Source organism: Sus scrofa, chromosome 7 (assembly GCF_054392235.1).
Source record: "Sus scrofa isolate SSC_HxYL_T2T_F1_AM1 chromosome 7, Sscrofa_HxYL_maternal_Yorkshire_Landrace_v2.0, whole genome shotgun sequence".
NCBI lineage: Eukaryota > Metazoa > Chordata > Mammalia > Artiodactyla > Suidae > Sus > Sus scrofa.
In genome coordinates, this window is record NC_139389.1 from 124,560,935 (window position 1) to 124,588,616 (window position 27,682).

At 48.7% G+C, this 27,682-nt stretch overlaps 1 protein-coding gene across 4 annotated transcripts in view; it reads right to left on the reverse strand.

Annotated features, from left to right (window-relative positions):
- FBLN5 (fibulin 5) overlaps window positions 1-27,682 on the reverse strand; it is an 88,319-nt gene that overhangs the window by 45,955 nt on the left and 14,682 nt on the right. For all 4 annotated transcript variants that reach the window (XR_014811311.1, XR_014811310.1, XM_001929027.4 and 1 more), the window contains exon 4: window positions 22,766-23,020. Coding sequence is in view for 2 of the 4 variants with exons in the window: in XM_001929027.4 (XP_001929062.1) it covers window positions 22,766-23,020 (255 nt within the window). In the remaining 2 variants the exon portion in view is untranslated. The remainder of the gene's footprint in view (window positions 1-22,765; window positions 23,021-27,682) is intronic.

Consider the following 27,682-nt stretch of genomic DNA (forward strand, 5'->3'; position numbering starts at 1 on the left):
CAGCCTGGGAACCTCCATATGCCACAGGTACCTCAACACACACACACACACACACACACACACACACACACACACACACACAGTCCTCCTCAACCTTTTCCATCTAGGGAGCACATACAAAAATTTCAGAAGTGTGGAGACAGCAAAGGCAACTGGTCCAAGGACTCGGGCATCCCAAGCTCCACCAACCACCCCAAGAGCCGAAAGGACCAATCGCCAGTCACACCTACCTCCCAGGACCAGGTGGGATGCTTTACTAGAAGAAGGTAATGGTGGGAGGTGAGGGCCATGTTTCAGAACAAATCCTCAAATGAGTCTTCTCTTAACAGGATCAGTGACCTGCTTTATTTGAGAGTACATTCCTCATCCTTCATACACCATTCTGGAGCAAAGCGATTTTAAATTATTAGCATTGTTTTTCAAAATCAGCCTGCCAAAACCCAGCTGTTTCTGCACAGTCAGGCTTTCAGGAGTGTGTGGCTCTGGATTCGTGGGAAGGACCCTTACTCTGCTGAAAGACAGCAAACCCAGACATTCAGCCAAGAAAGCAAGGGACAGAAGGTCACTGTACTGGGGGTAGAGGGAGGAGGAGCCACAGAGTTGGGCCCAAAGAATGCTATTATTCAAGAAGTGATTGAAGAGTTTCTTCGATACTGGCCAAAGGAGTCATTCTCTTGAACTCTGGAGGTTTAAGAATGCTGAGCACCCAGTTGGCAGATTCTTCAGTTGACCCCTTGTGGTCAAACAAGGATAGACGGGTGGAAGGAGCTTCTTTTCTTTCTAAATCCAGGAGTTTGACGTAGTCCATGAGTGCAAAGACTCTAAGGAAAGGCATGTTGCTGTTCCTCTTTTATTAATAGCTGCATCTTCCTGTTTATCCAGCACTTATTACCCAACTTTCTTGGACAGCTGACCCATCAACAAGCCAACAAACATTATCAAACCTGCTCCATATGCAAGACAGGAGACGGGGGTATGAGAGAGATACAGATTCCTAAGACATGAGGCTTCAATGAGGGAGCACGGACACATTTCTAATAAAGTCCAAGGAAGGTGATGATATATCCCTCAACAGAGGGACAAGCCAAGTGTTTAGGGAACTCAAGGGGAGGTGGAGAGGGAATCCAATGGGCTTGGGATGGGATGGTAAAGACCTCGGAAGGCTCCCAGAAGAAATCACCTATAGGCTGGGTCATCAAGGATATGAGCAAAAAATGTATTCCCAGGAGCCTCTGATGTCACAAGGGTCCCCAGTGGGAGAAAAGGACTGTGTCCTGTATTGTGCGCTGAATTGTGTGCCCCCTCAAATCCACATGTTGAAATCACATTGTGTCCCTCAAAATCCCTATGCTGATGTTCTAACCCCTAGTACCCTGGAATGTCATTAGACATTAAGGTCATCAGAGTGGATTGTAATCCAATATGACTGGTGTCTTCATAAGACAGGAGAAGTTGGACACAGAGATTCACATAGAAGGAAGATGATGGGATGATGACCTTCTCCAAGCCAAGGACAGACGTTGGAACAGAGCCCTCCCTTGCAGCCTTAAGAAGATCCAACTCTGCCGATACCTTGACCTTGGACTTCCAGCCTCCAGAACTCTGAGAAAATAAATGCCTGCCGTCTACTCCCCCCACCTTCTGTAGTACTCGTTATGGCAGCCTGAGTACACTCACACTTTCTGTGTGCTTCCTCTTGGCCCTGAACTCCCCTCACACTGAAGACCGCACACTATCCACCCCCCAGCCTCCCGGAGGGAGGGACGTGACTGGCTTGCCCTCCTCCCTGCCCCGCCTAGTCTCAGGGCTCTGAGTGTGCGTGTGGCTCGCTGGGCTTGACTCTGGAACCCCACACACTCTTCCTCACGGTCAGTAGGCTGCCCTGGAATGCGATCCTGGCAAGCCTGCCCTCCTCATGAGAGCTAAAAGCCAAGTCACACTATCTCCTGCTGTCTTAATAGTTTTCTATTTTATTAACCCATTTGTGGCTTGTCTACTACTGAAGTGCGAGGGTCTCCTGCCTCATTATTTTTTTCATCTTCAGACAAGATCAAGGTAACAGCCACATTTATTCTATGTACAACTCTTTCTGGAGCTTGAATGAGAAGCAACAAGAGCTCTGTGACTTACAAAGAAGATTCAGTCTGGCCTGCCCATGCAGCTGGGTTGGGTCAGAATTCTTGAGAAACCAGACTCTAGCGAAAGGAACTGAGGAGGCAGATGCGAGGAGCCTGCTCTAAAATGACAGTTCCACGTAATGTCCAGTTCCTTATCCTGACAAACACTGGCCCGACCCAACTATATGGAATACCGAGTTAACCTGGGCCACAGCATCAGAGGTCCCCACATTGTCCCCCTGAGACCTGTACTGCTCATGTGTTATCCCTACAATGAGCAAGTGCCTACACGAACCCTACAGACCTGGCTCCTCTGTGAGGTTCATGGGGAGAAAGTCACTCGGTTCTGAATCCAGTCTCTTTTTACAGCACAACGCTCTTTCCTAGGATCAGGAATCCAGTGACTTTGGGCTTTAAGCCAGCTCTGCAAATGACAGGCAAGGTGACCTTGCACAAATTACCTCTCATCTCCGGTCTCCAGGTTCCCAGCTCAACTATGGATGTCCCTTCTGTGAGCAGACTCCTTGACTCCCTTGGGCAGAGTTAGTTACCCTGATACTTATTCCAGGGCAACCACGCAGTGGTCTCTGGAAAAGTTGGCAAGCCCCCTCCCCAACACACACACACAGTCTCACACACACACATACACACACACACACACACACACACACACACACACACACACACTCCATTTCCTGTGGGTCCTTGAAAGGGCCTTGTCCTCAACCAAAGGATGAAGTATGGACCAGCTGGACCCCGACCCTAGCACTCTCCTAGCCACATAGCTGCCTTCGGAAAGATCTAGAGACACCCCAGACCCAATCTTCAACAACTCCCCTTGGACAGGGAAGGTCGCATTTTACAGTTAAAATCCAACTCCAAGTTGGCAACATCTCAACTTTGTTCTGTTGAAAGCAAAGGGTGGGAGAAACCTCAGACACGTGAGGATTCTGAAAATACCACTTCAGGAATCGGGAGAAGTGTTCCAGGCAAGCCAGTCATAAAATTGCAATTCATTTACCCAGAAAGTTAGAAGGAGGTTTACAACTGTGGCATCTGGGCTGGGCTGCACAGTTTGAACACAGAGCTGACAGACCCAGGATCAAGGCTGCTTCCCTTCATGACAATCTGCCCATCACAGAGGAAAAGCCTGAGCCATAATCACAGCCTGCAGACCCCTACCAATCCCAAACACCAGAGCCTTAACCTGCTATACTGCAAGAGAACTCCTAAAAGTAGATCTTGAAAGTTCTCATCATAAGAAAAAAAAAAAAATTAGGAGTTCTCACTGTAGCGCAGTGGGTTAAGAATCCAACTGCAGTGGCTCAAGTCGCTGAGGAGGTACGGGTTCAATCCCCAGCCCAGCACAGGTGGTTAAAGGATCCAGCATTGCTGCAGCTGTGGCATAGGTCAGATCTGTGGTTTGGATTCAATCCCTGGCCTGGGAACTTCCATATGCTATGGGTGAGGCCGTAAAATTTTAAAAAAGAAAAAAAAATTTTTAACTATGTTTAGTGATAGCCATTAACTAGATTTATTGCAGTGATGCAAATTTATAAACATTGAATCATTATGCTATACACCTGAAATTAACATAATGTTCCATGTCAATTATACCTCAATGAAATTAATCAATTAATTAATTAAACTAGCTATCAAATAGTGGTTCTCAAAGTGAGGTCCCCAAACCAGAAGCATTAGCATCACTTGAAAGCACAGCCTCTCCCAGGTTCACAAGGATGGTTCAGCATACACGAATCAATCAACATCATACACCACACTAACAAAAGAAAAGTCAAAAACCACATGATCATCTCAATAGATGCAGAAAAAGCATTTGACAAAATCCAGTATCCATTCATGATAAAAACTTTCTCTTACCAAAGTGGGTATAGAGGGAACATACCTTGACATAATAAAAGCCATTTACAACAAACTCACAGCAAATAAAATACTCAATGTAGAAAAGCTAAAAGCCTTCCCACTAAAATCTGACACAAGACAAGGATGCCCACTCTCACCACTGTTATTCAACATAGTATTGGAAGTCCTACCCACAGCATTCAGGCAAACAAAAGAAATAAAAGGTATCCACATTGGAAGAGAAGAGGTAAAATTGTCACTCTGTGCAGATGACATGATACTATATATAGAAAACCCCAAGGACTCAACCCAAAAACTACTCAAGCTGATCAACAAATTCAGCAAAGTAGCAGGATATAAGATTAACATTCAGAAATCAGTCACATTTCTGTATACCAACAATGAAATAGTAGAAAAGGAATACAAAAATACAATACCTTTTAAAATGGTACCCCCAAAAATCAAATACCTGGGAATAATCCTGACCAAGGAGGTGAAAGACTTATATGCTGAGAACTATAAAATATTAATCAAGGAAGGAGCTCCCATCATGGCTCAGTGGTTAAAGAATCTGACTAGGAACTATGAGGTTGCAGGTTCGATCCCTGGCCTTGCTCAGTGGGTTAAGGATCCAGTGTTGCCATGGGCTGTGCTGTAGGTTGCAGACACAGCTCAGATCTGGCATTGCTGTGGCTCTGGCATAGGCTGGCGGCTACAGCTCCAATTAGACTCCTAGCCTGGGGACCTCCATATGCCACAGGTGCGGCCCTAGGAAAAAGACAAAAAGACAAAAAAAAAAAAAATCAAGGAAGCTAAAGAGGATTCAAAGAAATGAAAGATATTCCATGCTCCTGGATTGGAAAAATTAATATTGTAAAAATGGCCACGCTACCCAAAGCAATCTACAGATTCAATGCAATCTCTATCAGATTACCCACGACGTTTTTCACAGAACTAGAACAAGCAATCCAAACATTTATATGGAACCATAAAAGGCCCAGAATTGCCAAAGCAATCCTGAGGAACAAACACCAAGCAGGAGGCAAAACTCTCCCAGACCTCAGGCAGTATTACAAAGCCACAGTCATCAAGACCGTGTGGTATTGGTACCAAAACAGACCTAGAGACCAAGGGAACCGAATAGAGAACCCAGAAATAAACCCCGACACCTACAGTCAATTCATCTTTGACAAAGGAGGCAAGAATATAAAGTGGGAAAAGTTTCTTCAGCAAGTGGTGCTGGGAAACTGGACAGTTGCAGGTAAATCAGTGAAAATGGAACATACCCTCACACCATGCACAAAAATAAGGTCAAAATGGCTTAAAGACTTAAATGTGGAGTTCCCGTTGTGGCTCAGTGGTTAACAAATCAGACTAGGAACCATGAGGTTGTGGGTTTGATCCCTGGCCTTGTTCAGTGGGTTAAGGATCTGGCATTGCCATGAGCTGTGATGTAGGTCACAGACGAGGCTCAGATCCCATGTTGCCGTGGCTCTGGCACAGGCCGGTGGCTACAGCTCTGACCCCTAGCCTAGGAGTTTCCATATGCTGCCAGTGAGGCCCTAAAAGATAAAAAGACTTAAACATTAGACAAAACACCATCAAACTCCTAGAAGAGAACATAGGTAAAATATTCTCTGATACCAACCTTACAAATGTTTTCTGAGGTCAGTCTCCCAAAGCAATAGAAATAAGAGCAAAAATAAACCAATAGGACCTAATCAAACTGACAAGCTTTTGCACAGCCAAGGAAACCACACACACAAAAAAAGACAACATACAGAATGGGCAAAAATAGTTTCAAACAATGCAACTGAAAAGGGCTTAATCTAAAATATACTAATAATTCATACAACTCAACAGCAAAAGAGCCAACAACCCAATTAAAAAATAGGTAAAAGACCTGAATAGACATTCTCCAAAGAAGACACACAGATGGCCAACAAGAACATGAAAAAATGCTCAACGTCACTGATTATTAGAGAAATGCACATCAAAACTACTATGAGGTACCACTCACACCAGCAGGAATGGCCATCATTAATAAGTCCACAAATAGCAAATGCTGAAGAGGGTGTGGAGAAAAGGGAACCCTCCTACACTGTTGGTAGGAATGTAAATTGGTACAACCACTATGGAAAACAGTATGGAGGTACCTCAGAAAACTATACATAGAACTACCATATGACCCAGCAGTCCCACTCGGGCCTATATCGGGACAAAACTTTCCTTGAAAAAGACACATGCATCTGCATGTTCATTGCAGCACTATTCGCAATAGCCAAGACATGGAAACAACCTAAATGTCCATCAACAGAGGAATGGATTAAGAAGATGTGGTACATATACACAATGAAATACTACTCAGCCATAAAAAAGAACAAAATAATGCCATCTGCAACAACATGGCTGGAACTAGAGACTCTCATACTACGTGAAGTAAGTCAGAAAGAGAAAGACAAATACCATATGATATCACTTATATCTGGAATCTATATACAGCACAAATGAACCTTTCCACAGGAAAGAAAATCATGGACTTGGAGAACAGACTTGTGGTTGCCAAGGGGGAGGGGGATGGAATGGGATGGATTGGGAATTTGGGGTTCATAGATGCAAACTACTGCCTTTGGAATGGACAAGCAATGGGATCCTGCTGTATAACACTGGGAACCATATCTAGTCACTTACAAAGCATGATAATGTGAGAAAAAAGAAATACTTGTATGTGTGACTCGGTCACCTTGCTGTACAGTAGAAAATTGACAGACCACTGTAAACCAGCTATAATGGAAAAAATAAAAATCATTATTAAAAAAATAAAAAATAAAAAACTGTTTAAAAAAGAAAGCACAAGCTCCACCCCAGACCTACTGAATCAGAAACTCCAGGGATAAGAGCCAGAAATCTGTGTTTGAAGTTCTCCAGATGATTTTACACACGCTCAAGCTCAGGGCAGATGACACTGATTTGGGCTGTGATGGAGAGTGACTTCAGGGTAACTTTGGGCAGGGTGGTCATGGACGGGCTCTTTAAGAAGGTGTCATCAGAGCTCCCGTCGTGGCGCAGTAGTTAACGAATCCGACTAGAAACCATGAGGTTGCGGGTTCGGTCCCTGCCCTTGCTCAGTGGGTTGCCGTGAGCTGTGGTGTAGGTTGCAGACGCGGCTCGGATCCCGAGTTGCTGTGGCTCTGGCGTAGGCTGGTGGCTACAGCTCCTATTCGACCCCTAGCCTGGGAATCTCCATATGCCGCGGGAGCGGCCCAAGAAATAGCAAAAAGACAAAAAAAAAAAAAAAAAAAAAAAAAAAAAAAAAAAAAACAAATTATAAATAATGCTGAAAAGAACATTAAAAAAAAAAAAAAAAAAAAAAAGAAGGTGTCATCTACTGAGCTGATGCCTGAAAGAGGAGAACAAGCAAGAGAGAGATCCAAACAGAGAGAGGTGCAAGTACAAAGGCCCTGAGGTAGAGAAGGAGCCTGCTCTGTTTGAGGAAGAGGAAGGAGGTGAGGGTAGCCTGTGAACAGGAAAGCTCATCTAGCACATCTCAGGGGAGGGGCAGGGTGTGGAGGTCAGCGGGTCTACACTCGGGCCAGCCTCTCCCACGGACGAACTGTGGGATGTTGGGACAGCCATGGAGCCCTTCCAAGTGTTATCTAAAATGGGGAAAACGATATTCAGCCTTCCTGCTGGGCTGTTTGAAAATTCAGTAAGTGAGTGGATGCGAAATCATTTGGAAAAGCAAGAGGCAGTGGTCAAGTGGGAGTCGTTAGCATGAAGGGAGTCACTTAAGAATGTAAACCAGAGGACCCAGCCTCCCACTGTGAACAGCCATCAGACCACAGCCCAGGGCCACCTGGTCCCTGGCCAAGTCCTCTTCTCTGGAGCTAAATGAGACGGAGATGCTCCTTTACCAAGGGTCTGCTTAGGAGGGCTGAGGTGGCATTTCCCAGAACACCCTGACGGAGGAACTCTTACATCCTTGGCCCACTGGTCAACCTACGAAGATTCCTGGCTTTGCGAGGAATTTGTATTTGGCTCCAGCTGCTTGCAAACTCTCCCCAGGTGTTATGAAGGCAATGCCAGATTTCTCACGGAACCAGGGCATGTGCTCATCACAGTCAGAGCCAATTTCATCACCATCCACTGATGCCCCACTCCTGGAAGGACTCAAAAAAAGAGCTCAGCTCTGCATCAAGCTTTAAAAGGAGACTCCAGCCAAGGTTCTTTGAGAACACGGAGGTGATATCTTTAGAGGCAGCCCCGTAATTGGCCCCCAGAGCTTAGCCTAACCGCAAAGTCACTGCCAATGAAAAGACACCACCTCTAGAATCTACCCGCCTCCTTAAGTTATTCTTCACCGAGGTGTCACAAGCGCTTCCACTTCCTGATTGGTCAGGGCTGAAGGGAGCCTTAGCAACTGTGGTCCAGCCGCTCTGGTATGGATGGGGAAATGGAGCCCAGAAAGAGAAGGAACAGGAGCCACAGGGCCCCATTGAGCTTGTTGCAGGGCTGAGATTAAACCAAGACCCCAGTCTGCTGGGCTCCTGAACCACAAATCTTCTTCAAACAGATGTCAACACACCACTCCTTTACTTAAAAACCAGTGTTCACAGAACAAAGCCAAGGCCGTTGGCATGGCATTCAAGGCCCCTGTAGTCTAGTTCCTGCCAAGTTTCTTTGCCTCGGCTCTCATACTATGCCTACCCCGCCCCCCACTCCATGCCCACGCCCCAGCCTTGCACTGGGTGTCAAAAATGGGGGAGGGGACCCGGGTGCTCATGACCTAGGCTGGCCCTTGCCAGGGTTCCTGTAAACACCGTGAAATTTCTTGCCTCTGTGTCTTTGCCAATGCTGTTCCCTCAACCCAGAATGCCCTTCCCCATCTCCCACAGGAAAATTCTCCTCAATCTTCCAATGGTTGCCTTAAAGGTCTTTGTATCCATTGCCGGAGCAGTACCTCCATTCTTTTTTTTTTTTTTTTTTTTTTTTTGTCTTTTTGCCATTTCTTGGGCCGCTCCCGTGGCGTATGGAGGTTCCCAGGGGTTGAATCGGAGCTGTAGCCACCGGCCTACACCAGATCCACAGCAGCACAGGATCAGAGCCGCATCTGCAACCTACCCCACAGCTCATGGCAACGCCGGATCCTTAACCCACTGAGCAAGGCCAGGGATCGAACCCGCCACCTCATAGTTCCTAGTCGGATTCGTTAACCACTGAGCCATGATGGGAACTCCAAGTACCTCCGTCCCTGCAGGCACTCCTCCAGCCTCTCTCCCACTCCAGCTTGTGCAAAGACTGGTGAGTTATGTATATCTGCTCCTCCTCCTCCCCCACACAGCAGTCAGGTCTGCTCAGCTGGGACATCCTGAGGGCAGTGTCTGATTCTTCAGGTCCCCTCCCCGCACTGGGCAGCGTCCAACACAGAGACATGCTCAGTGAATATCTGTTTAATCAAATGGATGCACGAATGTGTAACAGCCGTCCTTGGGGAAGGTTCTGCGATCGATCCAGCCAGGGCCAGCAGAGCGCCCTGTGCCTATTCTGGTTGCTGTTCCGTTACACCGGGCTGTAATGCCGTAGGTGTTGGGCTCCTACCCCTCGCAACCGATCCCAATCCCTGGCAAAAGAGTATGAACCCCCCAGAGCACTGAGGACACCTGATTTATCTTTGTGTGCACAGCACAGACCCCAGCACAGAAATGATTCACGCAGGAATGAAGTCCATTCATGGGAATAAATTAACCTACGTGGACACCCATACCTGAGACGTCATCCATTTCTCTCACTCCTCCGACTCCATACCTAGAATTTACCACATGTAGCTTTTCTGCTTGTTCAACAAATATTAATCAAGCACTAAAAATACAACAGTGAACAAGACAGAAAGTTCCCGCTGGACAGAGAGATGTTAAATAAATAATCACAAGTGTCTATTTATCTCCGTTACAGAGCGTGCGCCAGAGGACACAGAACAGGACGCTGTGGTCACTGCGCGGTTGGCTCTGAGTTCATCGCCCGCCCTTGCGTCCCCCCACCCATCATGCTTCATCTTGGTCGCAGAGGTCCCAGCTTAGATGCAAAAAACAGATGACTTGTCTTTCTCCCCAACGGGAAAGAAGCAGAGTCCAGGTTTGGGGGTCTTTGCATTAGTTAATATAATCTCCCTTTAAATTATGATCCCCTGCTTCCCACGGGAACAGTGGATGATGCCAATTTCATACTGATTCCGGATGTGAAGTCTGTTCTGTCTGACCTCATTGATTCCTGGGGGATGTGTTAAGACCTGTGAAATATGTGGGCTCATAAATCAACTCTGGCTGGGTTTCTGCAAATGTTTTCATTCGAAGGAAAGACCGTTCACACTGACAAGTCCCCCACGCCTCATCGCCTCCCAGTCCCGACCCGCCCGCTGTCCCCCGGAGTCTGTGGATGCTGGCTGCCTGGGCAGGGCCCGGCGCTGGCTGTCCCCGTCTCCCCTCTGGCCTGGCTCCGGCAAGCTGGAGAGGAACGGGAGGTCAGTCCTGAACATCCAGTCGGATGTCTGAGGCCCTCTGGAGGGAAGGAATCCTGTGAATGTCCTTTTCCTGCCAGCCCCCAAGGAGATGGCCAGGGACCCTTCCCCAAGCACGCACCTCTGTTTCCAAGACAAACAGGAGCCTCCAGCTGGCTGTTGGGCTCCAGGGGACGCCAATGGCATGTCATACCACTGAATGAATCCCCTTGGGGTTTTGTGAGGCACCGGCCCCTGGGAGTCAGTCCCTCCCGGGGCAGAGGAACAAAGCCCTGGTCCCAAGGCATCCAGAGCAGCACAGATTGCCTCTGCGGCACCGTTCACAGAAGAAAGGACAGTGGACACGGGTCTCCTTGGAAGTTCATCTGAGCAGATGCGTCTTCATAAGCATTTTTTCCCATCGGCAGCTTTAGCAACAGGGTACTTTAAATGTGGGTCAAAAACCACTAAGCGCCAGTGATGCAAGGAACATGCTGGGTGTGGGCACACACGGGGACTATGGCCCTGACTCCCCGGCTGCTCAAGGAACAAGGAGACTCTTGGTCATCTTTGTCCTGGCTCTGCACCCAGCACAGTGGGGTCAGCTGGGGTGTGCTTTGGGGCAGCGATGAGAGGCTAAGCGTGGAACCCGCCTGGCTTTAACAGCATGCCCTCACTCGGTCCCATGCATCCACTCACCCCCCCACCCACTCACTCCTTCATTCATTAATTGGCAACCCCTTCCTGAGTATTCAGGCCACCAGATGCTGAGGATACACAGTGGGCCCTGGGAGTTCCTGTCGTGGCACAGTGGAAACGAATCGGACTAGGCATGAGGTTGTGGGTTCGATCCCTGGCCTCGCTCAGTGGGTTAAGGATCTGGCGTTGCCATGAGCTGTGGTGTAGGTCGCAGATGCAGCTTGGGTCCTATGCTGCTGTGGCTATGGCATAGTCTGGCAGCTGTAGCTCCAATTAGACCCCTAGCCAGGGAACCTCCATATACCTTGGGTGCAGCCCCAAAAGCAAAACAAAACAAAAAACAGTGGGCACTGCATCCAAAGAACCCCAGCCCACCCTGCACACACACAATGCCCCAATTTCCCACACCTCACCCTGGCAAGAGCACATGGGCACCTGCCTGCCCTCTGCCCCACACCTGAGGGCTGCTGAAGCCGTGGCCTTTCTGCCCCCAAGCAGGAGACCAGCCAGCCTGCTGGGGGAGGTCATCTGACTTGGGGGCTCTCTGAGGACAGGTCAGCCCAGCCCATCAGGATATACCCAGTCGCTGCCTGCCTGGCCAGTGTGGTCTGGAGTCTGTCTTTTGGCCTGTCTGCCTGTCCGTGTGTCCAGAGAGGCTGGCAGCCTAAGGAAGAGAATGAATGTACCCATCTTGCTCCTCGGCACCCCCAGAGCAAAGGGGGCCCCTCTGGCTGGTGGGGGTCAGAGTGGAGCCGAGGAGAAGACTCGGCACATGGTCACAAACGGAAGGGCGGTCCCTCTCCTTCTCCTACCCCAAACCTCCCCGACTGGGATAAGCCACCAGCAAGCACCTGCCACCTGACTGCCCCTGTGACCAGGCAGGGACTGGTAAGATGTGACCTAATAGAGTCGCTGCCCCTCCAGGGAGGGGGCAAGGGGAGTGAGAGCAGCAGCTGTTTAGGGGCTGCAGACGGGACTATCAGACACTCAGCAAATCCTTTGCTAAAAACAATCCCCGCAAGGTACTATTAGCCCATCGGATAAGCAGGCCACTCGAAGGGTTCACAGCCAGGAGCCAGGTGCCTGTGCAGAGATGGGGTTTGAAGCCTAGTACATCTGAATTGAAAGCCCATGCTCTCCCCACCCGTGTCACACTGCTTCCCACCACCCGGGTGTAGTCACCCACTCCCCCCAAGGTCCTTCGAGAAAACAAAGATCCCCTTTCTATCCCTAACAGCGGATGTTATAACTTGGGTCTATCAGACAATATCACAGGAGACTGTCAGCGACATTAAAGATGATTCCTAATTTGCTGTTTTAATGTTTTATGGGGCAAGCCTGCACTCTCCATGATGTTAATATCATCCATTCGTATGGTATTTTTACTTCTTTATTTCATGCAATCCATTCCTAAGAGCACGAAGAGTTCCCCCATCACTCTGTTTCTTGCTTCATGCTGGGGTGGGGGGGCAGGAGCCACAGATACCCTGCAGTCACCATCCCCCCACACGGATTAGAGCCCTGCAGAAGCCTGCAGAAGCTGCCAACACAGGCACAGAACCTGGGCCAGCGATTCGGAGTTTGCCAGTGGTGCATCCAGTCCACCTCGTCATGAAGTCTTTGAAAAGAAATCTACAACCCAGCCTTGAGGACAAAAGAGAGAAGGTACAATCCCCTTCCTACACATCTGGAACCATCGTGCCGCCTCCTTGAGAAGCATAACCTGCACCTCCCGCTAACTTAAAACACGTGCGGCTCAAGTATCTGCTAAGTGGACCGTAACCTCCCCTCCTGGATCAGGGACTCTCTGGAGACCTAGCCAGAACCATCCAAAGCAGAGCTGGACGGCGCTGCTGCTCGAAGTCCACACTTCTCCATCCCCTAGCAGCGCCGCTTGCTCTTTGCACACAACTGGCCAGTTCCAGAATGGCACAACATGAAAAGAAACATGACCAGACCAAGGAACAGAAAGCAAGAGCCAAGAAAAAGTTGTCAGTCATTGAGAAAACTCCCGTGCTAGGCAGCGGGGAAGTGCCCACTACACACACAAAGGTATCCAGGGCTAGGCAGGCCCCCAAGGGGTCAGTGCCCTGGACCTCACTGCAGACCTGGGCCAGTCCCCAAGTCCAGTGCCAGCTTGTTGGGGGGTGGGGGTGGGGTGGCATGGTCCTGGCAGAAGATGTCACTAGCATGTGGGCTGGGTGAAACATACAAGTAGAGAAGGACCATGTCATGAGTGATTCAGGCGAGAACAGGTGAATAGAAAACCCATTCTGTCTGGACACAAACATTATCTTCCCTAAGGACTGGGAATCAAAGACATCATCTGGTCCAGGGAATGAGTTTTGCCAACCAATGAAGTCATGGACCCCTTCTCAGAATTATGCTTTTAATTACCTAAATGCATAGGATTGGAGTTCCCATCATGGCTCAGTGGTTAAAGAATCGGACTGGGAACCATGAGGTTGTGGGTTCGATCCCTGGCCTTGCTCAGTGGGTTAAGGATCTGACGTTGCCGTGAGCTGTGGTGTAGGTTGCAGACGCAGCTCGGATCCAGTGTTGCTGTGGCTCTGGCGTAGGCTGGTGTCTACAGCTCCGATTTGACCCCTAGCCTGGGAACCTCCATATGCCATGGGAGCAGCCCAAGAAGCAGCAAAAAAGACCAAAAAAAAATTTGCATAAATGCATAGGATTATAAAGGAAATCAATTCTATTGAAAGACAGTTATCCAAAAATTTTTTAAGCAAATGTATAATATATACAGTGATATATATGCTTCTTTACCAGTGATGAGAATTAGAAATGACAAGATGGGGCAGCAGGTCAAATATCTTCTCCAATCTGGGGGTAACAATAAGTGAGACTGATTCCAAACAGTATTTCTGGAGTTCCTGCAGTGGCTCAGCTGTAACAAACCCGACTAGTATCCATGAGGTTATGGGTTCGATCCCAGGTCTCACTTAGTGGGTTAAGGATCCAGCGTTGCTGTGAGTTGTGGTGTAGGTTGCAGATGCAGCTCAGATCTGGCGTTGCTGTGGCAGCTGCAGATCCGATTCTACCCATACCCTGGGAACTTCCATATACCTTGGGAGTGGCCCTCAAAGACAAAAGAAAAAAAAACCGAAACACACAATATTTCAAAATATGTCAAAAACTTCAAAATATGTCAGAGTAACTGCTACAGCTATCGTGTTATGTATAAATATCTGTGTTTCTCTGATGAACACTGCTACGGGCTGTTTGCCTATCTAATGGAAAATAATGCTAAATTTCAGTAGAAGTTGGTGAAAAAAGGTGAAAATGGATCCCCTGAATTCTATCCACAGACCCCATATCCTACCAGTCCTTTTTTTATAGATAATAAACCTTAGGCCAGAGAAGCCAAGTGACTTTCTTGATGTCACACAGCTATATAAGGAGCCCATCTGGGGAGTTCCCATGGTGGCTGAGCAGGTTAAGAACCTGACTAGTCTCCATGAGAATGTAGGTTCGATCCCCGGCATAGATCAGTGGGTTAAGGATCTGGCATTGCTATGAGCTACAGTGTAGGTCAGAGATGCAGCTCAGATCCTGTATTGCTGTGGCTGTGGGCTGGCAGCTGCAGCTCCAATTCGCCCCCGAGCCTGGGAACATCCATACGTCACAGGTGCAGCCCTAAAAAGAAAAAAAAACTTTTTTTTTTTTTTTTTTGTCTTTTTGCCATTTCTTAGGCCGCTCCCGCGACATATGGAGGTTCCCAGGCTAGGGGTCAATTCAGAGCTGTAGCCACCAGCCTACGCCAGAGTCACAGCAACACGTGATCTGAGCCGCATCTGCAACCCACACCACAGCTCACAGCAATACCGGATCCTTAACCCACTGAGCAAGGCCAGGGATCGAACCCGCAACCGCATGGTTTCTAGTCAGATTCGTTAACCACTGAGCCACGACGGGAACTCCAGAAAAAAAAACTTTTAAAAAGCAGTCCAATCTGGAATCAGAGCGCAGACTGAAGTTCTTAGTGCTGTCCCATCTTTACCGCTACAGCATGCTGCTTTAATTTAGGCTTTAAAAACATTTCTTTTGGACTTTTTGGTTTTGTTTTTAAACAAAAGTAATATATTCTTCTAACAAATTCAAACAATATGGGAGTTTTAAAAATTAAGTTTCTACTTTGCCTTTTTTTTTTTTTTTTTGCTTTTTTAGGGCACGGCAGGCATGTGGAAGTTCCCAAGCTGCTGGTCTATACCACAGGCACAGCAACGCCAGATCCAAGCTGTGCCTGCGACCTACACCACAGCTCACAGCAACACCGGATCCTTCACCCACTGAGTGAGGCCAGGGGTCGAACCCGAGTCCTCATGGATACTAGTCGGGTTCGTTACTGCTGAGCCATGACAGGATCTCCTCTACTTTAATGCAGTCCTAGCTAAGAGTAGACACATGGACAAAAGCCTTCCTGATCTAAGCCTGGTCCCTAGACCAGTGGCCTTGCAACACCCGGGAGCATCTGCAAAATGCAGACCCTCAGACTCCAGACCAAACCTATAGAATCGGTTCTGCACCTTCTACAGATCACAGACGCCCTCGTGTTTGAGAACTGCTCTGGACCACCTCCTGGAGTCCCTTCTCCACTGAATTCTCCTTGGAAGCACTCGTAGCCCCGAGCCCTGCTGCTGAAAGTGGCAAGAATTCAACCCTCAACCCTCTACCCTCCTTTGAAGTCTAATTCCCAGAGGAAAGAATAAACAATAACAGAATAACAGGACTAGGGGGTTGGAGTGGGAGAATTCACAACAGAATGATGAGATTGGGTACAATGAAAACCAAATTCTAACAAACTGATTTCTTAACCCTTCCTGCGAGCCAGCCTCCAAGCTGGACCAGTCCCAGGCGCTACCTCGCACATACTGGAGTCTCACAAACAGCCTATGCTAATGGTTGACACCGTTCGTGAAACTAACTGTGCCCTGTTTACAGATGAAAAAACTGAGGTTCAGAGGGGCTAAGCTGCTTCCCCACCCTCCCAGCCAATGATGAGGACAGACTTGAGGCGAGAAGGGACAACTGAGAGGGGGGCCGCACGTGACAGGCTTGCTGAGGCCAAGTTCACAAGGACGTCTGAGCAAACCCAACTGTGGGGCGCCCACCTCAATCCCGGGATGGTCAATCCCCCCCCTCCTCTGGTCCCAGGGCCTTCAGCAGCTACAGAATCGAATGGTCTCTGCTTCCCATATTCTCCTTCTGGTCTCATCCTGAGGACTTGGTTTCAAACCTGTATATTAAAGAAATAAGCTGAAAAGCTGCCCTAAGCACTCTAGTCCTCGCCTTATCTGCTGGGGACAATTGCCACATTGGCACAACTTCTTGTAGTTTCGATTCACAATTAAATAAACCCCCCAGGTTTGCATCTGTGAGCATGTTTCCAGATAAGATTAGCATTTGAAGGCAGATGAGATTAGCATTTGCCCCCCTCAGGTGGGCAGGCTGCACCCGATCTGGGAACAGAATGAAAAATGGGGAAGGAAGAGGCATCCTTAGCTTCTTTTCTCACCTGCCCGCCTGACACGGGTCCATCGGTCTCCTTTCTGCCCTTGGACTGGGATTTATACCATTGGCTCCCCGCCCTGGGTCTCGGCCCTTCTTCGGACTGGGACTGGACTTAGACTGTCAGCTTTCCTGAGTCTCCAATTGCAGACAGCAAACTGCAGGATTTCTCAGCCTCCATAAAATCACATGAGCCAATTCAAGAAAACAAAAACAAAACAAAAGAAAAACAAAAAAACAAAAAAAACAAAAACAGGCTTTCCAGGCATCTTGAAACAGTATCTGACCGAAAGTCTTATAAAACACTGAACTGGGCAAAAGCAGGCAAGGCCTACAAGGCAGGTGAGTACCAGGCTCAGTTTTAGGTTATTTTGGAGATTTTAAAGAATTAGGCCTTCGATGTATTTTCTGACTCAATAACTCCCCACAGTTGACCAGCACAAGACCCTAGAATCTTTCTCAGTTAACATGTACTGCATGATACTCCGTGCAGACCATGGGCGAGATATTTTCACACATTATCTGTGAGGCAGGCATTGTGATACCCATTTTACAGGTGAGGAAACTGGGGCCCTGGTCTCACAGTCAGGATGTAGCCAGATCAAGGCAAGAATCAAGGCCTGGCTGGCCTCCGGGTTCCAGCCCTCTTTGCTCCAGGACACACAGCCCAGCCCTGCCCTCCCTTTGAACATCTCAGGAACCTATCAGGGGCTGCCTAGTACTTCAGCTGTGTGCCCTGTGTCTAATCTCCCTTCCTTGATGGTAAGCTCTGGGGAGAGCCCCATGGCTGTGCCCAGACTCTCTGCCCCCCTGAGTGCCTAAACCCGAACCGGGCACCAGAGAGGTGCCTATAAGCAGTGATTGAATAAATATTGGCTGGCTTTCAGGAAAAATAACTCAAGAAAAGGCCTCAGGCCAACACCATTCATCTTCCAAAAGGCCCCATATGTGCTGGGCTCCGCCTGCTCAGGAACTTTGATCAATGAGAAACCCCCGAGCCAGCATGAGAATAAAGATCTTGCTTGTTCACTTCACACATGACAGAGGACTTCCTGCAGTCCCTGGGGTGGCACGGCTCTCGGAAAAGGCTGCTTTTTTCGTTGTGAAACACTGCATGAACTTTAGTTACTGGTGGAGTTCCTGGATGGGCCGCTGAGCCAAGCTGATGAGCAAAGACAGAACGAAGAATGTCCTCCCAGAGAGGTGACACGTTGAACCCCAAAGGGGGCAAATACACATCAACGAGTGGCATCAACATTCAGGGACCTCCACCAAAGGTCCTGTTCTCCGAGGATGATGACAGAAAGGGTCCTTTATGGGGTTTCAAATCCTGGGTGCCCCACCCCTCAGCTCAGCTCCCCCCATGGGTGAGTCTTCGGCACCAACGCTGTTAACCCCCCAACATTGTGCCATGCCTGCATCAGCCCTTTCCTTCTTGCCAATCAAGGAAGGAAATTCTTGTCCATCTGGTTCTCCATCCCCTGAGAGGCCGACCACCAGATCTCCCCAGGGGCCAGGATCTGGGGGGCACATTCTAACCAGCCAGGCATCCCACCACCCTCATGGAGGCTGCCCTGGTGCTGAGCGGCCCCAAGCCAAGATGCTGGTTTTCTCTCTTTTTCTTTCTTTCTTCTTTCCTCTCTCCCTTCCTTCCTTCCTCCCTTCCTTTCTTTTCTTTTCTTTTTTTAGGCATGTGGAGGTTCCCAGGCTAGGGGATGAATCTAAGCTGCAGCTGCCAGTCGATGCCACACCACAGCAATGCCCCGTCCGAGACACATCTGTGACCTATGCTGCAGCTTGTGGCAATGCCGGATCCTTAACCCACTGAGCAAGGCCAGGGACCGAGCCCACATCTTCATTGATACTAGTCAGGTTCTTAGCCCACTGAGCCACATCAGGAACTCCAAGGTGCTGGTTTTCTTGATGACACAAACTTTGTGTGTGGATTCAAATTCTTGGATCACTGTTCACTCTGCCTGCAAAGGTCCCAAAGAGTCCAGACTTAGCTCTCAGGGCCTGTGGACTCAAACCCAAGACAAACTTTGCTCTGGAAGGAGCAGGGTCTAGTCACACCCCAAGTGGGCCCCAAGGCCGAGGAGTCAGGAAGGAAGCTCAGACCTGGGCTCTGAGCCTGGCCCTGCCCAGCCTGCAGAGACTGGAAATGAAGCAGGAAACTGCTGCCTTGAAAGTGGGTCCAGGAGTTCCCGTCATGGCTCAGTGGTTAACGAATCCGACTAGGAACCATAAGGTTGCAGGTCCGATTCCTGACCTTGCTCATTGAGTTAAGGATCCAGCGTTGCCGTGAGCTGTGGTGTAGGTTGCAGATGCGGCTCAGATCCTGTGTTGCTGTGGCTGTGGTGTAGGCCGGCGGCTACAGCTCCAATTAGACCCCTAGCCTGGGATTCTCCATATGCAGTGGGAGCAACCCCAGAAAAGGCAAAAAAAAGAAAGAAAGAAAGAAAGAAGGGAAGGAAGGAACGAAGGAAGGAAGGAAGGAAGGAAGGAAGGAAGGAAGGAAGAAAGGAGAGAGAGAAAAGAAAGTGGATCCAAAACCCAGAGAGTAAGCCTCAGTGAGAGAGTCCCCTTGGTTCTTTAAAGCATTCTTGCTTATAGTTGATGTGCAGAAACCAGGGCATGGAAAGGACCAAAGAGCGAGGGCATGACCTCGGAAAGTGTTGCCCCCCAAAGTTAAACCTGAATTGGCTCAAGTCCCTAGATTGGTCTCCAGTTTACAGAAAAATAGAGAGAAAGAAGGAACACATGAAATATGACCACAGGAGCACAAGCAGGAAGATCTCAAAAGTGGGAACGTCTACAGGGCAGACGACTCAGATTCTTCAACAAATAAGGAGCAAGAGAGACTAAAAAGATGGAGAGCCTTCCACGGCTTGTTTGGACATTTATGAAATGATCAAGAAAATGTGAACCCCGTCTGGATACTTAATGATAACTAGGAATTACTGCAGCTTTCATAGTGGTATTGCGGCTACTGGTTTTTTTGTTGTTTTTTTTGTTTGTTTGTTTGTTTTTTGAAAGACGCTTTATCTCTTAGAGATACATGCTGAAGTATTTAAGGGTAAAGTAATTTGATGCCTGAGATTTGCTTTCAGTTGATCCACTGGGTCAGAATAAAGAAGAAACAGGAATGGGTCTGTATTGACAATTTATGAAGCTGGGTGATAAGTAGGTAAGTGTTCTTTATGCACGCTCTGCTTTGGTCTAGGTCCAAAGTTTTATTTGAACAAAAATTTATGTCCCGAGAACGCCCTAGTTTCTCATCATTGCTCCAGGACTGGCTGCTGGGAGGATGGAGGACACCTTTACCTCCCTGAGCCTCCGTCTCCTCATCCCGAGCTTCAGTGGGTTCAAATCTGGGCTCAGCCCCCAATTGCTGTGTGACCTTGGACAGATTCTTAACCTGTCTGTGCTTCAGGGGGCAACGAGGCGAACAGGAAGAAGAATAGTCCTCCCGCCTAGGGTTGTGGTGAGGGTTCCGTATGTTCATTCATGTAAAGATCCTGGCACGCAGCACTACGTGAGTGAGTGCTATTATTACTACGGCTGCTGTCGTTGCTGTCGTTGACTATTTTCTAGGTGGAGGAAGAGGAGGAGAGGGCCCCCTTGGAGCTGCGGTCCTCCTCTCCCAGAACACCCCTGTTTCAGAAGCGCCTTCCAGTTCTACCTGATCACACAATTGCTCAGGGCAGCTTCCTGCAGGATCAGACCCAGGTTCTGGGAAACACAGACGTGCTCTCTTCTGGCGCAGTGACAACCTGCTCACCTCTCTTCCCAACAGTGTCCCCCTCTCAGCTCCTTGGGTTCCTTCCCCCTCTCCTGCTGCCTCCAAACTTTGCTGCTCTTTGGCCTGTCCCCACCCCTTCCCAGCGCCACCCCTCTCACAATGCCCAGAAGGCCCCGTGTAAACCAGGAAACGGCAGGCAGGGTGGAGGGGGGGCGGTGAGCAGGAAGAACCCGGGCCTTCTGAATGCCCGATGCTGAGCTCTTTGGAGGTGGACGGGCCCGGTGCCAGTCCTCACTGGGGTTCCCAGACTGTATTCTTCTTACAAAAGGGCCATGATGGAGGCTCCGCATCTCCTGTGGGACAGGTTGGGGGCCATAAAACTGCATGATGTCACATGGACCAGGAGATGAAGAGGTTTCCCAGATGCAGCCTTATTCTCAAGGGCACTGGGATCCTGGAAAGCGGGGTGTGGGAGGACAGGGGGCCCTTCAGAGAGCCCCACAGCCTGTCCCAGCTGTTCCACAAAAGGGGCCTGTGGGATGGCCCAGGACATCCAGGGAGTGGCCTGCCCTGTGGCTGCGGCCACCTGAGGCCCCCTCCCGGATCCTGGAGCGCTTCGACGGGTCATTATGCCCCCTTCCTCCCCTCAACACCTGCACAGGGCCACCCGGCTTATCCAGCCGCACATCCCATAAGAGCAGCACCTCCACCTCCAACCCCCCTTTCTCTGCATTTCCTCTGGGATCATTTCTTTTCTGCCAAACGAGAGAGGTCAGGTGGGTGAGTTAAGAAAACTTGGCCAGGGAGTAGGAGAGCTGGACTCCCATCCAACCTTGGCAACTGCCTAACCTGGTAGAGTCCAGGTTCTCTTTTTCATCAAATGAAAAGGCTGCCATTAAAGAGTGTTCAAGTCCCTTCCAGGTACAGAGTTCCATTGCCCTGCTGGTTACAAGGAAGTGTGTTACTATCTTGCCCACCAGCGCTTCAGTCCAGGGCTCAGCTTGACTGGGTGCCACACTTCTTCCCCTGGTACACTCATTTATATTCAAAATGACCACCAACCAGTTCTCCCCCCCCCCCCCATACACAGACATCCCTCCCCTAGTGAGAACAGAAAATTTTGGTTAAGGTGTATCCAGTTTTCCCTCTTAGCTCTGAAAGACACTGGTTTGCATATTATTGCCATGGAGTCAAATGGAAATGCACACGCATTTGCATGAACAGACAGAAGACAATACAAAATAACCAACACAGCCTCTCTAACAGTAGATAATGGCTCAATCTACTGAGCCCTGAAACGGGACCAACAAAAATCTCCCTAAGCCGAGTGATGGCCTCCCAAACTTTTAGGGTATAGAAAGGCGATATTAGAATTTCAATTCACATTTATTTTGCTCACATCGAAATTTAAATTTTAAACTTTCTATCTCTTACGTAGGCTTTATACTTTTCAAGCCATATTAGAAACACAGGACATGTGTGTAATTTATACATATGCATATAGTAAAGATCCTGGGTCAAAAAGGTTTTGCGGATGGGGTGCATCACCACAAAACTTTGGGGCCCTCACCACTCTAGACCAGTGGCAAGGTTTTGGTCCAACCTGAGCCAAAGTGAGCAAGGAAGATCCCAAGTCTCCGCCAAGGCCACACGGGCCAGCAAGGCACCCAACACACCACTTGCCAATTAGCCTGGAGACCTCACGGCACATGGTGTCCCTTCTTCCCCAAGGTCTACTCTTGCCATGAGCTCTCAGCAGCGAGGCTCCTTTTGGGCAAAAGAACACTGGTCCCCACCCAAGGAACCCACCTTCTTTCCAGAATAGTTGGTCTTAGCCTTCAAGGCTTCTTTATCTAAGGAGCCGGTGCTCCACTCAAGGGTGAGTGGAGTTGAAGACTCTTCTCTCCGGGAATCACTTACTAAGTTTGACCAGATACACTTGTTATTGAAGAGGGAAAATATGAGCTTGGTCTTTAAATAGATAGAAAATAGATGCCATGAAAAGAGAGATGATGGATAGATAGATAGATAGATAGATAGATCGATCGATCGATAGATAGAAGGATGGAGAGAAAGAGAGAAAGGAAGGAAGAGCGAAAAAGCAAATTGGCTTTCTGGAGAAGAGCCAGTGAAACTAAACTCCTCCTTAGCTGGGAGGGCACCCAGAGACACAGGCCACTGAGAGTGAAAGAACCGCATAGGATGTATGCTGTTTTACCAGTGCCCTGCATAGCAGCTGGCATCCCATCTGGTGGACCTGCTGGATGAGGGCACTGCCATCCTCAAGCAGAGGGGCAAGAAAGCCTAGGACGCTGGGCTACTCACCCACACACTGGTTGCTTTCATCCATCTGGTATCCAAAGCGACATATGAGAGGCCTCGAAATCGTGGGGTAGTTTGGAGCTGACAGCGGGGGTGCAGCTGCTGGGTACGGCCCTGAGTAGGGGTTGGAGTAGGGGTTGGAGTAGGGCCCTCGGTACACTGGGTTCGTTCGGGGGATGCACAAATACCCGCCGTTTTGGTTAACACACATCATGTCTCCTCGGCAGGCCTCGGGGATAGTCCGGCACTCATCGATATCTGAAAGGACCACAGAAAGGACAAGCGTGAGTGGCCCTCCGGCCACGCTGTGCGTGTGTAAGCAGAGCTCTGTCCCAGGAGCACCACGAAGGACCCTAAAACACTCTCTACCAGCATCTGTTCCCAAACACGTAGGGTCGTTCCCGGCTCATCGTTGGCAGGCACTCTGCAAACACTGGCTGAATTGAATCAAACTGACAGGTGTCACCCCCAACACGGGCCACCCAACACCAATGTCGTGATGTTTGGCCCACAGCTACAAAAACCTACACTGTCACATGCTTCATCCTTTTCTCTAAGTGAACCCGCATTGAAAACCCAAGGAAGCATATTTTTTTTCTTCAATCTTACAGGATGACAGCAAATAAAAAAACACTATCAATTATCAAAAATAGAAGGTAAGAATAAAAATAAATATATAACCATTAAAATCAAGAGTGTTTATCTGGGGTGCCCATACGATACTGAGAAACACCAGGGCAGGCATAATAATTGCACACACTTCTACTCCAAATAACTGCTGGGCAGGAAGAAAGCATCCCTTGTATCCAGAAAGATAAAGCTTGGCCAAGGGCTAGTTATATGGTAGGAAAGTGGAGACTCACTTGAGAGTCAGCTCACGCTGTGCTGACAAATAAGACCCATTTCCAGCCAGGCTGGTGCTCTGCTTGTCCTGCCTAGAGTCGGGGCCGTAAAGGGGCAGGGTTTTCTCGAAAACCAGCTTTTTGAGGCCTGAACTGGGGTGCCAGCATGAGCAGCTGACCTGATCCCACCTGCTAGAGCCCCTCACCAGTCTAGGGTTCTGCTCCACAGGGGACCAGAGGCTTGGCAAGAGAGGCCTGAGTCCTGACCGCTCACCCCACTCATCTCATCAGAGACACTCTTGCCAACTCCCACCCCAGGAAAGGGAAACGTGGAGCCCCGGTCTCCAGCCACGAGCCTGCAGTCATCATTAAAACTGGCCAGAAAAGATGGCTGCCACCCCCCTCTGCGTCCCTTGGCACATCCTCAACCCCCTTGACTTGAAGTCAACGTGCAAGCCACGAGCTTCCTCACCACGTGTCATTCTTTTCAGCCCTAAACTCCAAGATTACAAATGATTCAGCCTAAATCAAACATCATTTAGGAGTTCCCGTTGTAGCTCCGTGGTAACGAACCTGACTGGTATCCATGAGGATGTGGGTTCAATCCCCGGCCTTGCTCAGTGGGTTAAGGATCCAGCATTGCCATGAGCTGTGGTGTAAGTCGCAGACGTGGCTCGGATCCCGCATGGCTGTGGCTGTGACATAGGCTGGCAACCACAGCTCCAATGTGACCCCTAGCCTGGGAACTTACATATGCCACAGGTACGGCCTTAAAAAGACAAAATAATAATAATAATAATTTAAAAGCTAAATATATCCCCAAAGTAAGGGCCTTTTTCTTTTTCTATACCCTATGCGCCATCCACAACAAACTATTCTATTCTCTGAATGTCTTTTCTACCCCTGGTATTTGAATATGCCATTCCTACCACCTGAAATGCCATTTCTCAGGATCCTATTCATCCTTCAATACCTAATTCAAACGTGACCTCCACGAAGGCTTTCTTTACTGACACCAGACATAAGGCCTCATTCTCTCCCCTACTTCTTTCCCCCCGATCCCCAGCCCTGTAGCATCAGAAATTCCTAGGCCAGGGATCAAACCCATGACATGGCAATGACCTGAGCCACCAGAGATCTTCCCTCTCCCCTATTTCTGCAGCACTGACTGCCTTCATCTCAACTTGACAGTGACTTTACTCCACCCTGTACAGTTCCCTCCGTGTTGTCTGCCTTTCCCATGAGATGGCATGCTGGGAGAAGAGCCCCCACATGTCCTTGGAACAGGATGAGAATTAGACCTTGAATTATCTGGGTGGGCCCAATGGCATCCCATAAATACTTAGAAGTAGAAGAAGGAGCAGAAGGATTGGTCAGAGACAAGACAACAGGGCAAGAAGAGACTGGAAGCATGGGAGGGACTTAACTTGCTGGCGTTAACAACGGAGGAGGGGCCCTGAGCCAAGGGAGAAGGTGGGCTCTAGGACCTGAGAAAGGCCTTCAGCCAACAGCCAGCAAGGAAACAGTGGCCTTGGTTCTACAACTGCAAGAAACTGAATTCTGTGCGAATATAAATCAATACAGCCTCAATGGAAAGCAGGATGGAGGGTCCTCAAAAAAAAATTAAAACTAGAAATACCCTATGATGCAGCAATTCCACTTCTAGGTATATATCCAAAGAGGAGAGATATCTGTACTGCATGTTGCTGAAACATTAGTCACAACGGCCAAGATATGGAAACAACCCAAGTGTCCATCAATGGATAAAGATCTGGGAGAGATAGATACAGATACAGATACAGATATGCATACACATATACATATATATGATATAATAATAGTAATATGAATATTATTCAGCCTTAAGTAGAAAGAAAACCTGCCATTTGCCACAACACTGACGGACCTTGAGGGCATTATGCTAAATGAAATAAGTCAGATCAAAACAACTACTGTGTTATGTAACTTATATGTAGAATCCAAAAAAGCCAAACTTATAGAAATAAAGAGGAGAGTGGTGGTCACCAGGTAGAATAAATGGGGAAACACAAAGGGTACAAACTACGAGTTAGAAGATGGGTAAGTACTCAGGAGCTAATGTACCACGTGGTGATTATAATTCACAATCCTGCATCATATATTGCAAATTGCTAAGAGTGTAAAGCCTGAATGTTCTTACCACAGAAAAGAAATGGTAATTATGTGATGTGATGGAGCTGTTAGCTAAGCCATAGTGGTGATCACACTGTAATATGTAAGGGTATCAAGGCAACACGTTGGACACCTTAAACTTACAGTGTCATATGTCAATTATCTCAGTTTAAAAAATAAAACCTGGAGGGTGGGACCAAGATGGAGGAGGCGTAAGACAAGGTGCTCACCCTCTCACATAAACACACAAACACACACACACAAAAACCCATCTACATGTACACCGATTCACACAGAATATCCACTGAATGCTGGCAGAAGACCTTAAACCTCCAAAAAAGGCAAGAAACCCTCCACATAACTGGGTAGAAAAAAAGAGAGGGAGCAAGAATCAGGACAGGACTAGCTCTCCTGAGAGGGAGCTGTGAAAAAGAAAAGGAACACACACCCTGAGAGGCCACCTAACTGACGGGGAGATCAGCCGAGAAGGAGGGATCTCAAAGCCTCAGGGAAAAGTGCAGCAGCTGGACGGAGGAGGGCAAAGCAGAGAGAGAGCAGCATAGACCATCAGTACCACCTCCCAGGACACAACAGCCTGAGATGCTTGGAAGGGGGCTGGGCACTGAGACTTAGGCTCTGGAGGTCGGTTCCAGGAAGAAAATTAGGGTTAGTTGTGGGGAAACAGCCTGAAGGGCCAGGGAGCACTGCATCAAGGGTTGGAGAGCAAAGAGCCATAGCCGAGGAAACCAGGGAAGAGGTATGGGCCTTTAGGAGAAGCAAGGCACCATTGTTGGGGAGGGCGAGAGGAGGAAGGGCGGACTGCCATAGGAATATCTTTCTCTGTGCAGGTGCAGACACTTGGAGGGCAGGGCTATGGGCAGCAAGGTGCCTCTTGTACAGGCTATGGGTAGCGGTGCCTCCTGCATGGGCTAAGCATGATGGGGCACCTCTTCTGTGGTCTAGAGGTGGCAGGGGACAAACCATCATGGTCAATTCAGACCCCAGAGGTGGGCATAGCCCACCACCACTAGGGGTCCATGAACAGCCACTACCTGCAGCCCCAGTCACCTCAAAGGTTGGCACAGAGGAGGGCACTGCAACCAAGCACCACTGGTTATTGCTCTCACTCCCCTGGGAATGCACACACTCTGCCACTGCCACTACCAAAAGCTCCAGGCGCCACCTACACCTCCCTGAGGGTCACCGCCACTTCCCAGAGCTCTGCAACTAGGAGCAGCCTGCACCACCTTCCTGCAGGTCCTTGCCATTGTCAAGGGCCCAGCAACCAGGCACTGGCTACTAGCCCTGCCCATTGCCTCCATCTCCCAGGAAGCATGCATAGCACACTATCAAGGGGATAACAGCCTGCACACACTGAGGAAAGAGACAGCAAGCATCCAAACCAAAAGCAGCCCTCATACCAAAAATAAATAGAAAGCTCTCACAAAATATCCAGGGGCACTTCCACATATAAATAGACCTTCAAGACTATAGTAGTTGTTTTCCCTAAACCCACAGAATAAGAAAAATACAAGCAAAATGAAGACACTCAGGCACTATTTCCAGTTAAAAGAGCAGGAAAATTCCCCTGAAGGAGCAAACAATGAAACAGACCTCTGCAGTCTGACAGACATTGAGTTCAAAAAGGAGATAGTTAGGAGTTCCTGTCGTGGTGCAGTGGTTAACGAACCTGACTAGGAATCATAAAGTTGCAGGTTCGATCCCTGGTCTCGCTCAGTGGGTTAAGGATCTGGCATTGTCGTGAGCTGTGGTGTAGGTTGCAGACACGGCTCGGATCCCGCGTTGCTGTGGCTCTGGTGTAGGCCAGTGGCTGCAGTTCCAATTAGACCCCTAGCCTGGGAATCTCCAAATGCCGTGGGAGCAGCCCTAGAAAAGGCAAAAAGACAAAAAAAAAAAAAAAAAAAAA